This window comes from Schistosoma mansoni, chromosome 4 (genome assembly GCF_000237925.1).
Source record: "Schistosoma mansoni strain Puerto Rico chromosome 4, complete genome".
In the NCBI taxonomy this organism is placed as follows: domain Eukaryota; kingdom Metazoa; phylum Platyhelminthes; class Trematoda; order Strigeidida; family Schistosomatidae; genus Schistosoma; species Schistosoma mansoni.
Window position 1 is genome coordinate 8103828 of NC_031498.1, and position 13927 is coordinate 8117754.

At 30.3% G+C, this 13927-nt stretch overlaps 1 protein-coding gene across 1 annotated transcript in view; it reads right to left on the reverse strand.

Annotated features, from left to right (window-relative positions):
• Nucleotides 1–13927, reverse strand: part of Smp_126970 (hypothetical protein) — a gene marked incomplete at both ends in the record, with an annotated part of 47670 nt that overhangs the window by 2568 nt on the left and 31175 nt on the right. The window contains 7 exons of the mRNA XM_018796706.1: nt 3813–3944; nt 7351–7507; nt 9006–9086; nt 9136–9226; nt 10097–10401; nt 11698–11956; nt 13026–13195. Of these exons, the coding sequence (XP_018651822.1) occupies nt 3813–3944; nt 7351–7507; nt 9006–9086; nt 9136–9226; nt 10097–10401; nt 11698–11956; nt 13026–13195 (1195 nt within the window). The remainder of the gene's footprint in view (nt 1–3812; nt 3945–7350; nt 7508–9005; nt 9087–9135; nt 9227–10096; nt 10402–11697; nt 11957–13025; nt 13196–13927) is intronic.

A 13927-nucleotide genomic window follows, 5' to 3' on the forward strand; every position in this document is an offset into this window, starting at 1 on the left:
ATGCTGAAAATAATTTTACTAAAATTACTGTCTTATTTACTAATTGATTTATATGGAACTATTCACTGTGAGACAAATATTAACCAATTATGAATGAGTAATTTTTTTCTATCGAAACTAGTCAACCTTATCACTAATAAATCCAGTTTTCGTCAACTAAAGTACCATAATGTAGATTTACTAAAGGATGAACATAGAGTATGAGGACACAAATGACGTTACGATCAATGGTAAAAGTCAGCCTATCACAATAAAGCGAATATTCAATTGGCTGATGATGGCTGTCATATCTAGTTAAATAACTCAATCCATTTCTGTTAAATCTGTAATGAAATGTGATTTCTATAAACAACAAATTTATTTCATCAGACAGTAAAATAAAAATAAAAACACAATTTTTAAAGTAAACCACATCTTGTACAACTCTACTTCCTTCTGGAAAATGATAGTAGCGTATTTGAGATTACATAATTAAATCTATGGCGATTTTAAAAAAATTCCAAGCCTATATGTTTCTTATAATTTGCTATTGTTTTATTGAGGTGCTTAGTGAATTTAATACATTCCGAAATATAAAATCAACTCATGATAGTTAAGAGAATGTTATTAAATAGTAAATTTTAGAATAATTTACTTGTTGGTTCAGATTGTTATTATTACTAATATTATCTTGAAATGGTGTCAAATGTTTGTAACCGGCGTAACATGGTTGGATGCAGTCATCAAAACTTGATGGACCAAAGTTTTGTGCTAGTTGGCACTAGTCGATGACTAACTATATCTCCAGTGTTTGAAGTCACTTCCATAAAAAACTATAATAACCTTACCTATAAGATCAAAATCAGTGTTAACAAATGATACCATTTCTCACTAAATATATGTCTAACTGAAGATGAAAATTCACGGTTCAGAAGAAAAGACATGTGAAATTTCATAGACGATAATGTTTCTCATACTTACCTGAAACTTTATCATGGTACTGAGGGGGACTTTTCTATGTGAAACGTATCTGTGTAAACTAATTTTCCATCGAATATCAACTAAAGTAAGTATGTTTGCTGTTTACTTCCTGTCATACAGTCATCTCATGGCATAACGAATTCAGTAGGTCTGCAGTTTAATTATTAATCTGTATAACTAAATAATTATTCTACAAATTATGCCTCACTGTCTATTTCTCATACAAAAATTGCCTTACAAACACTGAACAGTAAGTGATGCATGGTAGATTTTATTTTTTCATCTTTCATGAAGTAGGTAACGCTACGATTCCTTACAAAATAAAACGTGAAATCTCCACGGTTGAAAATAAACACGCACAGATTGCTAAGAAGTCGAAATATCTTCCTGTTAATTCCGTGTTTGAAACAGTTTTTACATTGATGATGACATCTTTAGATTTTTTAAAAGGAAGCTTGTATTACACTAGTCTTCAAAATAACCAACATTCGTGCTTTATAAATATATGCCCTTCACTTCAATATGCTCAATATTCAGAAATATTTACCCCACAAAATTTACAGATGTTTCACAAGTTATTTGAAGACTATATACTGGATTTAATTCAAAATACGTCTTCAGGCAAATCAAAGAAATATCTATGAAAAATAAACAGTTTAATAATCATTGCTTAAAAACAACATAGTGCTGTCTGTTTTATTTTAAAAAGAGACATGTCAATGATTTATCTGTGAGAATTTCCTGATTTGAGCACGAACTTAAATAAGTTTTACATTAAATAAACAAACTAACTTTAAAAAATCAAAAGGTTGCTTGAGGCATGTATTAAATAAACATTTACGTGACGTCGTAAAAGTATTTTATAAGTGTAGTACTGAGTACTGAATTAATTAAAAGGTAATGAACTAGTCTCATCGTATAATCTTTGTAGAAAACTGGGACAGAAAGTTTCTTAGAAACAGATCTTTCTGTTGCTCGGAACAAGTACTTTGTTTCAAATGAGATTATATTCTATGGACTAAAGGATTTTTACAGCTTAGGATTCTTGTTTGTGTTGGTCGACATTCTGAGGATATTTCTTTGAATATTGTGAGTGATATTATATCGAAGACTATCAACACGTTGCATTTTTCTTAGCGATTTTAACACTTGTGATTGAATACTAGTAACCTAAGAATGTCCTCTATTCTTTATGGCTAAGTTTCCCACCCTTAAGGTAGGACAGATTAAACTATTGCTCGGTACACTCGTCTTTGACCAACAGATGGTTTAGTGTGTTTCACCACTTTAGTGGCTCGGGATCCGACTTTCATTTAAACGAGCAAATGAATATTCCATGAATATAAATCTATTGTTTAGTTCGGTATAATACACCCAGGCTGACCCCGTTTCAGCGACGGTGGTAATAAGAAACAAAATAATGATTTAGTTGTATGAGTTTATTTCAGGCATTCGTTTACTCAGACGGACACTAAAAATGAGGAGCGGGAAAGCTAGGCAAGGCGGAGAAGTCGTGTTCACAAAACATCCTGAGAAAGCGTGACCCCTTATGTATAATCAGACAGAAATAAACTAAAAATATGTAATGAATGAGGTAAGCGATACCCACACATACTTTCACATAAAAACAGTTAAAGTCAAGAGCAAATAATTGACAAGGTCAAAACATATGTTGATAATGACTCTAGAAGTATAGATTAATTGGTCTGTCCGAAAGCTGAAATAAGGCATGCTGGCATCTCATAGTATTAAACACTAGGAATAGTCTTACAGAATGTAAATCGCAAAAACGGAAGTCAGAAATAATGCAGTTAATTACATATTTATTATTATTATATTATTATTATTAAATATTAGCAGACATACATTTTACAGGGTTGTTATTAAAACAGTCAAATGTAATCTAAGTACAATCTAGGCAATATGTGTTGGTTATCCAACCAAAAGTCTTAAAGAAGGTAAAAACGAGTTATAGCTTATTTTAGATGACAAAAATTCAAGTTTACATTATATAGTTATAATATCTTTATATAATCCTCATACATTTTGTTCATTTATTTTACTTACACTGATCTTCTTGTTTATGTACCATTGAAAACTATAGTGATTCTAAACAATATAATTCTATATTATGTTCTATTTTAACCTGTAAATTATTCCCCAAGTGAACTTAATTACTAGAGGTTGTAAACAATAAGCAAATTACAGTCTAATAATTTCTGAAACCAAAGTACCAACTTGATCAGACCTAGCAAATTATGATTTAAGCTATCGAAATTTCTGATCTCCAGTAATCGTCAATAATACAAACCTTATACTGGAAAAAAGTTAGGATATCATGAGGATGATTTCATATCACAAGTCATTTGATATTTTCAAACCAAGGAAATAGTTCTAAATAATCATATCATAATAATAAACTTTATAGTATCTGGCTGTAAAATATTTAGATTTATGGTTGCTCAATTTCGTGGATTGGTTGAAGTTAGATAATAACACCGTTGAATGCCGGCCAGCTCAGTGGTCTAGTGGTTAAGCGTTCGCGCGCGAAACTGATGGGTCCTGGGTTCGAATCTGACGAGGCGGGATCGTGGATGAGCACTGCTGAGGAGTCCCACGATAGGACAAAACGGCCGTCCAGTGCTTCCAGGTTTTCTATGGTTGTCTAGCTTCAATTGACTCATGATTTCAACTATATATAAAACTGTATTTTTCAAATATCATTATCGAATCATATGAAAATGGATAAAAAATATGGAATAATTTAGAAAAACAAAGGATTCTATACTATTTATATTATATAAGTAATAATTCATGAAATATTTATAATTTCAAATTTGATTTTTGTTGACGTAAATAATTTAATTCAGTTTGAAGTATTTTTAATTCTTTATTTTGTTCTTTAATTTTTTTCATGATATTTTGATGTTGAATTAATAGTTTATGTCGAAGTTGAGGATTATTGAGTTGATTATTTATCATATCTAAATACAAAAAAAGGAAACAACAACAAAAATTAATAAAACCATACTGTATTTTAGAGAAGAAAAAAAAGCTATCATACATTTAATGTATTAAGTAAACAGAGAGGAGTTTTTTGTGGAAATTGTAATAATTTAATAGTTAAATTCATAGGTCCTGGGCTTGGAATCTCACGGAGTGGGATCGTGGATGAGCACTACTGAGGAGTCTTATACTAGGATGAAACGGCCATCTAGTGCCTCTAGATTTTCCATGATGGTCTAGCTTCAATTAACTGATGAATTCAACTATTAAATTATCAAGTAAATATTGACAATAAATTTTGAGATATTAACTTATTGGCTAAACACCTGTAAGTTGAAATAGTTATGAATTGTAGTTGTTTTGGGGGATAAAATGAACACATGAATAAATTAAATTAATGAAAAACTCTAATCAGAGAATATATACATAGATTAGAGATATTTTGTTTTTTTTGAAATTTTTTGATCAGAAATGTCATTGAGCAGAAATTTTTGTTTGTACCGGTTGCTATTTCAAGTAACTCAATTTCACAATATTCATTTTATCTCATGATAAATCTTTTTTGATTTTTAAAAGAAATTTAACCAAAGCTCAAGTTGGTCACTGTTACCAGATATGTAATGATAGCCTACTGATGCCTGTTGACCCTGGTGGAACATAGGCCGATTTAATGTTAGGTAACACTTCTATTCAACATAATCAACATTTTGACAACATTTTTTGACAATAGTACTCCGGATGCATTTAAAAGTTACATACCATTAACACCTATATAAAGCGAATAAAGCTTGACAGAAATGATAATAGGTGGAATTGAATTGATTTAATCAATAGTTTTATAAAAATACAAAAACAGGTTGTTCTGTTAACATCGTGAAAGGAGAATATAATAGTGATGAAAAAGGTGAGCTACCGCTTAGATGATGACATTGTTGATCCTGTCAAAATTGTCGAGTAATTAGACTTATAGACATGAATGAAATAATACATTCAAAATGTACAAAAATTATTTTCTAAATATTAACAGTGTTACATTAATGAGGAGGAATGTATTTGTAAAATTTCAGCGAATGGATTTGAAGTAAGTTCAATGTTTCGCCTGGCAATCAGGTCCAAGCTTTTTCAAGGAATTATAATCAAGCAACAAAATTATCTAATACAAATAGATACATAGTTCTCCGGTTAACTATATACTAAATAGATCAACCAATCATGTCCAAAATGTTTAAAGTAAGCATTCGCTGTAGTGTGTATGAGACATCGTTAACGAAAAGCGTGTTAAGATAACAGATTGTGTGTATTCGTAAGTGAATCTGAGGTATGTTCATAGCCTCTGATCGGTACACTTTTAAGAAAAATATAATTTTTATATATGGTATGAATTAAATATGTAACAAAATGCATAAAATGAAGACAAACGAAACAACTGATTAGAACTGTTGAATGTGATTGTTGTTATTCATATAATGCGAGATAGATAAAATGGAACAGGGAGTTCAGATTTGCTTATTAATTATTAGTTACTATAGGACAACTAATTGTATTCCATCTCTTCTATTAATACAATTCGGATTTGCTTATATGTGTAATGCTTCAGCTGTTAGTCTTTCTTTATAAGAATTAAAACCTTTTTGAAGGATTCTTGTGCCATTGAAATCAGTTGTATGACCCAATTCTATTGAGTGTAATACTATCGCTGATTTGTTTTCTAGTTTTCTTACATCATATGAGGATTTAGGAATATGCTTTAAGCATATATAAGAACTTTCGTCTAAATTAGAGCGAGTAGTTTCACAGTATTTGGGCGCCGAGTTGATGTAAGACATTTCAAGGATATTTCCTTGAAAAAGCTTTGACCAGATTGCCAGGCGAAACGTTGGATTTACTTCAAATTCATTCGCTGAGATTTTACAGATTTATTGTTCCTATTTAATGCTTTAAGCATAGTTTGTGTTCCTTTACCCTCACATTCAGTTGTCTTGGTGTTTCACCTACATATGTGGCATCACAGTCACTACATTCGATTTCAAATTTAGACGAAAGTTCTTATATATTAACAGTGTTATTTCTTTAGTAGTGTCAACTGTTCATTGCTTCAGTTAATTTGTTGCCAAGCTTAGTTGAAACAGGTCATAAGATTGATCTTAGCTCTAATGGTTTGGTACAAAATTATTGAAAGGCACACACTAAGGTTTATTGAAGCTTTGGCCATATAAAAATTCAAACACCCTTTGTATGTTCAAAAATAGTTTGTTCTCATCCTAAATGTACTCTGGAGTTATTGTTTTATTATTCAGTGTGGTGAGTTTCCAATTGTTTATAACACTATTTTGTTTACTATCTCTATTTCCTCTTACCTTTCACTTGTCTAGTTAACTTTCTAATTCCTCATATATAAATGTTCTTGATAAATATATGTATGACCAGAATGTTCGATATGTCTTGCACTTATATATCACATAGTTCTGATAATTTTCGTCTTCTAATTATAATGACCATGTTTATCAGGGGGAGTAACTGTTTTAAATTTTTAATAGATTTATAATGTGTCAGTTATGCAAATTAAACAGACATTACTAACTATTTCGCTTAAGCCAGATGAAATTGTTAAATAACACACTTTTTATTTTTTTTTACGCTTATTTTTATCTTTCAAAAACCTAGTTAGTTCAGTCACCTATATATATTATCGATACTGTTTTAGACTTTAGCAGTCAGAAGCCCTAAGAATATCACACATGCCAAAATCCAGTTGAATATTTTTTCGCGAGTGATAATTGTTGAAAAAGTTGCTCAAACTTTCTATGTTAATAATTGTGTTTCATAAAATAAACATCATTATGTAATGTCCCCAAATTAATTCAAAAGATTCCCCTTAAAAATATCATTTGGTGTGTGATAGCCTTAAAAGTTAGACAATTAATTAGTCGTGATAAATCAGATTCGTATTTACCACGATATGTTATTGATAAAAAACGGTAGAAACGAAGTTATGGTACTTTTTATTTGTCGGCACATGAGTTCTGTTTCCTGATTTAAATACTAACGAATCATGATAAGTATAGTTGTACTGACAGGCATTTGTAAGTAAATACACAAATTTATTGACTTCGCTATTAAGAATAAACTATGTACTAAAGTTTAATCACTATGCTATTTCTGACCCCTCTTTTCTCCCCATCATGTTACTTGAAAAATAATATTCTTCTTAGCCTAGGATCCATATTATTTTGTTCTCGTGACTGTAAACTAGAAAGATAAATTTTATTGTAATCATAATTCCACGATTTCTAAGATACTAATTCGATTGTATACCCTTTATATTTGCATGAAGCAGATTTAACGTAGTTCCATATACTATAAGGAATTATTATCAAAACTTACGATTTTGTTCATGAATGAACTTCGTCTCATGTAAAACAACATTCAGTTCTTCTATTTCTTTCTTAGCCTTTTCATTCTCTTTCTTAAGTTTTTCGTCTTGATATATTTCATAATGACGAAGACGAGCAAGCTTTTGAGCCATTGTTTTTTCGTGATTCTGATAAATAATATTGATTATGAAATCATTATTTTTACTTTATGAACATTGAACAATACTACAACTAGCCATCTTTAAACAACTATTCTACGAAATATAAAGAATTTTGACGGTACCTTGGGATATGTTTCTGTGGTTTGTAAGTTTGCATGGAATTAGAACTCATAATGTGAATCGTAAATGTCATAGAGGAATTTAAATTCCTAATCATTTATACTATCATAAAGAACAAAATATTCACCAGACCAGGTGACCTGATAAGGTAGTGTTTCTCTATGAAATTTTTGATCAGTTTCCGGTGTGGTCCAAGTAAAATGACGATAGAAGTTTCTAGTCGAATTTTAAAAGATAACTATTTGGGTTACAAGAGGAGGATGCGTTTACCTGAATGTAAAGGGTAGTTCTCTATGATTAATCTTAACAAGCTTGAACCCTTTATTTAAGGATTTCAGTTAAGAAATGATAATGATAATTCAACAAGCACCATTGTTTTCGATAATATCGTTTCCTGAAGTTAAACAATTGTATGTACATGTATCTAACACGTTTAGTATTCTATCGAATAAAAGAACGGTAATGTCATTTCTGTTAACTTATTTTAAACATCTAATGGCAAATATTTCATATTCATGGTGATTATCTGTAAAAGTGGAAACTTGGGGACGGTAATAATGTATGAAAGGTAGGAAATGGTTTTGTTAAAAGAACAGAGAAATATAAGTAAGCATACGAACGTTACACATGTTATCGACACATATACAGTAAAATAAATATCAAAAGTGAGGCTATAATAACAGAAAGAGTGTACGGACCGTTACTGCGTTAAACGTTTAGGCATTTATAGATCGATAATTCTTTAACAGTAAACAGACTAGTAAAAATGTTGCAAAAGCAAATTAACTTGTACTAACTCATGGTCACAGAGACATATGTCCATTTTATTTTGTCTGATATTTGTATTTAGCTTCACAGAGATATATAATCTGACTGGTATAATTGTGTTTAGTTTTACAGCGTATTAGTTATTCCCTGTATGATCACTTTTTGAAATGATTATTGATTAGAAATAATTTTAAAAGAGCTTTTCTTTCATATTCCTGTAATTTCAAATCATTCACATCCAAATAACAAACATGAAGACAAAAGGGAATATAGTAATTGTTGAAGAGTAATGTTTCTAACTTCTATGCATCGACATAAAAATATGAGCTTAATATTTAAAAGATCTTCAGCTATGTTATCATTGAAAGTTGATTACTAACTTCTATTTCATTGATTTCTTAATTCAATTCGTTTTATAAATAGTCCAAATCATTCATTGACAACGATAAAAATACTACTGTAAATAAATATAGTAGTAGATATATGAAGTCTCTAACAGTAAACATCTTTAAAGTAATTTTGGATTTAATTGTGAATCTTTGATAATAAGCCACATATAAAAATTAAGATATACCAGGATAATATTAAATACAAAAGACAATACAAGGATTCTTACTTCTTGTAACATTTGAATAGTACGTTCAGTATTTGTAATTTGTGTATTGATTAAAGAATCATAATCATTTGATTGAAGATACTAAAAATGAGAATTATTTGTATTATGTAAATAAATCAGTTTAACTTACTTTTCGTATTTCGCTGGTTATTTTAAATCTTCGTATATCGCCTAACTTGGTTTGTAAATCTTCATAACGCATTAACATTTCACTTAGTTCCCTTTACATACACATGTATAATGTATGAGATTGAAGTGAAGATGAATAAAAACTCAGTAAGAATGATAATTATGTGTTTTATATCAAATGTTTAATTGGAAGAAAATATTCTACAAAATGAGTAGACTGAATGGTTCAGTATTGTCAGAGAGTTCAGGTAAACTCTATCTATCGAACTTGAATCCAAACTATTGATATCGGGATTGCTAAAGCTCATTGTTATTAAAGTAGGAGTCACTAAGCAAATTACTAGCTGTATTCTTCATCTTAAAACTTTAGTGATCGACGGTATCATTTTTGGGGAACAGATGGGGGAAGGTGCAGAAAACTGTTTATTAATTGAGGGGTTGGGTGTGCATCATGGATTTAAATCACTATTGTTCAAATGTTTATCGTTTCTCTCTGGATGTTATATCTTTATTTATATTTGAGAAAAAAAGGTGCATTTAAATATATTGAGCATATATTTTGATTACACTTCAACTGATAACTCATTTTTTAATGTTTATGATCATACCCTAAGAATTGATTGTAAAGGCTAAAAGAAGAAACCTACAATTTTTTTAACATAAATCCGTTAATACTCTCCCCTGTTCGTTCAAAAACATTTTGTACTCCACAGAACCTACTCTGAAAATAATGATTTATTTTAATATTCAGATTGGTGTGATTCATATTGTTTTTCCCTATTATCTTTATTTTTTTTATATACTAATTTGTCTACTTTGACCTTTGTTTCTTTTACAAATATCTTAGTGAGTTGATATGTAATTAAAATGTTCCAAGTATACTGTTGTAGTCAAGTTGTTTTGATAAACTTTATCATTTCATTGAATTATCTAAATTCAACAAGTGAAATATCTATACTTACCATTCAAGGTGATAAAATCGTTTTTTAAATTCTTTATTTCTTATCATATGTGATACTTTTGATTCACCTAAGATAATTATCTGTTTATTCAATTCTTCAACTTGTTCTCTTTGTATCAATAATGCATCATTATAATCATGAAGTAAAGTGGATTGGTTAATATTAACTTCAACAAATCCTTGTTTGATTAATAATTGTAATTCTAAATCTGTTTGATTACGATTATAATCTTTTATTAAATTATTTAATTGACATTTTCTTTCTTCTAATAATTTATGTAATGATTGTAAGTCACCATCACGTTTCTAAAATATAAATCCATCACAAAAGATGAACATATATGAGACTGCAAGATATGAAAGTACTAGTTTATTAAGATTAACTTTAACCTATGTGAAAGTTATTGTACAAGTAATGTATCTGTTAACCGCTAATTTGGATTTATAATAACAAAGCTTACTGGTAATCACAAGACAGATGATTGAATTAAATTAATTATAATACTTTTGACATATACAAAGATCAAGCTATTTACTTAAAAATATTCAGAAGGAGTATTTTTGTGGAGATTTTAGTAATTTTACAGTTGAAATCGTGAGTGAATTGATCCTAAACCATCGTGGAAAACCTGGAAGCAATGGAAGGTCGTTTCGTCCTATTGTGATACTCCTCAATAGTGCACATCCACGATCCCACCTCACGAGATTTGAACCCAGGACCTATCAGTCCTGGTTCTAGTGAAAAGCAGTGACCAATGGAGTTCAACCAGATCTCCTGTGAAATAGTTACTCACTGAAGACAATGGTGGACAGTTGCTCAATTTCGTGGATTGGTTGAAATTAGATATAAACACCGTTGGATGCCGGCTAAGTTGTCTAGGGATTAAGCGCTCTGGCGCGAGACTGGTAGGTCCTGGGTTTGAGTCTCGCGAGGCGGGGTTGTGGATGCGCACTGCTGATTAATCCCACAACAAAACGATCATCATGTAGGAAATTAATCTATGTTGAAGTTATGTTACGTTATGTTTGAGAACTAGTGATAATCATATAAACTACCAAAATACTTACAAACCTTGACAAAGTTGTATCACGCTTTAAAATGATACACTATGCAGTGAAAAAGAAATTCTGTGAAAATAAAGCTGGTTATGGGTCTTATCATAGTTTCCAGAATGTGTTTGCATAGATTACAAACCAATATCAAATGAAAAGATGGAATACCTGAGTTGAATTTTCGTTTTCTTGTTTCTTTCAAGCAAATAACACAAAGAAACGCTTATCAATATAGCTGATTAAAAGAATCTGCGAAATTCGCTTTCTAGTTCAATCAATTAGTGATACTTTGTAGAACAGTATTTACACGTTTCAAAACGTGCAAATACAGAATACATATACGCTGACCAAATCATAAAAGCATTTACAACTTTTGTGTCCTGAATAAAATCTCTAAGAAAAAGACAAACTGTGAGTTAAGGAAGCTTGCTTAAGTTGGCAAACAGATTGACCGGCTAATCTACAAGTGGTTCATGTGGAAGTGATATTCATATTTATTAGTACATAAAATATCCTAGAGCACTAAATTACGTAGAAATTCAAGCTTACACGAATAAAATTTGTAATGTCATCTAGTTTTTGAGTGGCAAATTTAATTTCCAACTCTTTGTTAATCTTCCGGCGTCTTGCTGCACACAACCTACTCCATAAAGCGTTATCACACCCAGGCTGCTGTTCATGTGAAGGGTCATTATCTAGTTCCACAAGACTTTCTTCTAGTAGGCTAGTTTGTTTGGTTGACTGAGTTGATTGGCATATTTTTTCAATATATGGATTCAGTTGTTTAGAAGATTGTGTATCCTTTCCACTCTGATCAATCTTTTTCTCCAAAGGAGCTAAAAGGAAGTGTCTTTAAAAAAGATAATATTACATGACAGTGGGTCTGATTTATTGTAGGAATCAAGTAAAAATAAGACATTCTTTTGACGGTTAAACGATAAATATTTCCCGAGTTAACTTCTATAAGATAATTAAAGTTTGTACTCGTCTTTAAGGCTGATCGATACTTACCAACAAAAAAACGTATTGACTGAAGTTGTACTCAAAATTCTTTTATTTTAAATGACCTATGTAGAGGCAGACATTCTAGTGGAACCTTATCAAAGTACTGGTGTGGTGTGTGCTACTTATGGGAAAGACATAAGTAGTATGTAGCGGGAATCAGAAGTGGAATGCTTACCAATAGAATATAGAAACAAAGAAAAAATGGTGGAAAACAGAAAGCAACCAGAATAACGACATGATTGAAAGGATGATGGAGTAGTTAAAGAACAACTCAGGAAAGATATCAAAACGATGTATTAATTGTATGATTTTCATATTTTGCATAGTCACTGTGTAATTTCGCTTGAATAATAAACTGGTTTTCGCCTCCATATCTTCGTTCAGTACACTGATGTCTTGAACCAGTCTAAAGTTTCAACGTCAAGAATTAAACACTGTGTCAAGGAAGTTACTTAACATGGAATGAGATTATAGTTTGTTTGTTGGGGAATTTCGGGAGCGTTAGCATAATACAGTAACTGTAAATTAATTTCGAATCAAATTTGTTAGCCTACATTACGTTTCAAAAATAAGGTTCCACTGTGTATAAATTAAACTATATCAATCAGTAAATGACATCAATTGAACATAAAGACCAATCATCTGGTATGTTTAAATAATACAACTAACGGCTATAAAGTTTCCTTTGTTAATTCATAAAGAGCTCCCTTAAAATTAATTAACATACTCCTGAGTCTCTTAGTAAGATGAAACAGCTGTTCAGCGCTTTCTGATTTTCTGTGGCTGTCTAACTAAGATCAATATGGGTTGTGAATAAATAAAATTTTAATATTTGTGTTATAAATAGTTTCTACTGAAGCGTTTTTGCTTACTTTGGACGTTTTTTATAAGCTTTGACAATAAAATCATATAAAACTCCATGTATATCACTGAATTCTTTTCGAAGATTTTTTTCCATTAATTTATCATCAGCGGATAATAGTTCAGTTTCTTCTTGAATCTGATCAAGTATTGATTTGGCTGTTTCTAAATTTTTAGTAATCTAACCATGAACAAAAGTACAAAAAACTTTAGAAATTTTAAGATTTATTGTTAATAAATAAATGAATAAATAAGGAGGAAAATACTTATAAAACTACTTGGAATTCTTATAGATTCCAACCACAACAAACATCTCAGTTTCACACTGGGAAAGATGGGAGGCTGAATAATTTGTGTAAGTCTTGGCGATTAGAGTCTCTCATTTGGTTTAATCTCCTTTTTCATTGATCAGCAGATGGAGCTTCGAATTCAATAGTAATATGGATCACGTAAGTAAAACTTTAGACGTTTGACTTTGAAATTACGTCATTTAGGACTACTAAATGAAGATTATTAAAGCCAATAATATGTGTAGCTGTATTTCACAAGTTGGTTAAAGCAAGTAAGTATGCTTTACAGAAGTCTTGAAGGTCTCGTGTTCGATATTCAATGAATTTACAGGTATTTTATCCAAAAATATATTACAATATATACCTATTATGATTCGTTGTGTTAATTGATGCAAACTGATTAAAAGATTATCTTAATAAGCTTTAAAATGAAGGACTTAACGTATTATTACTTCTCAACTTCATTTCGACTATAGTTACCAGTTGTTTGTCAGTCGTAAATTTTAAAAAAGTTGAGGTTTAATCAGAATTAAGTTGCTATTTGCTAAAAATAAAGAAAACCGTCATTTTCGAAACTAATTGTTGGGAGTATGAAGCAATTTTGTATTATATATATGCATAGT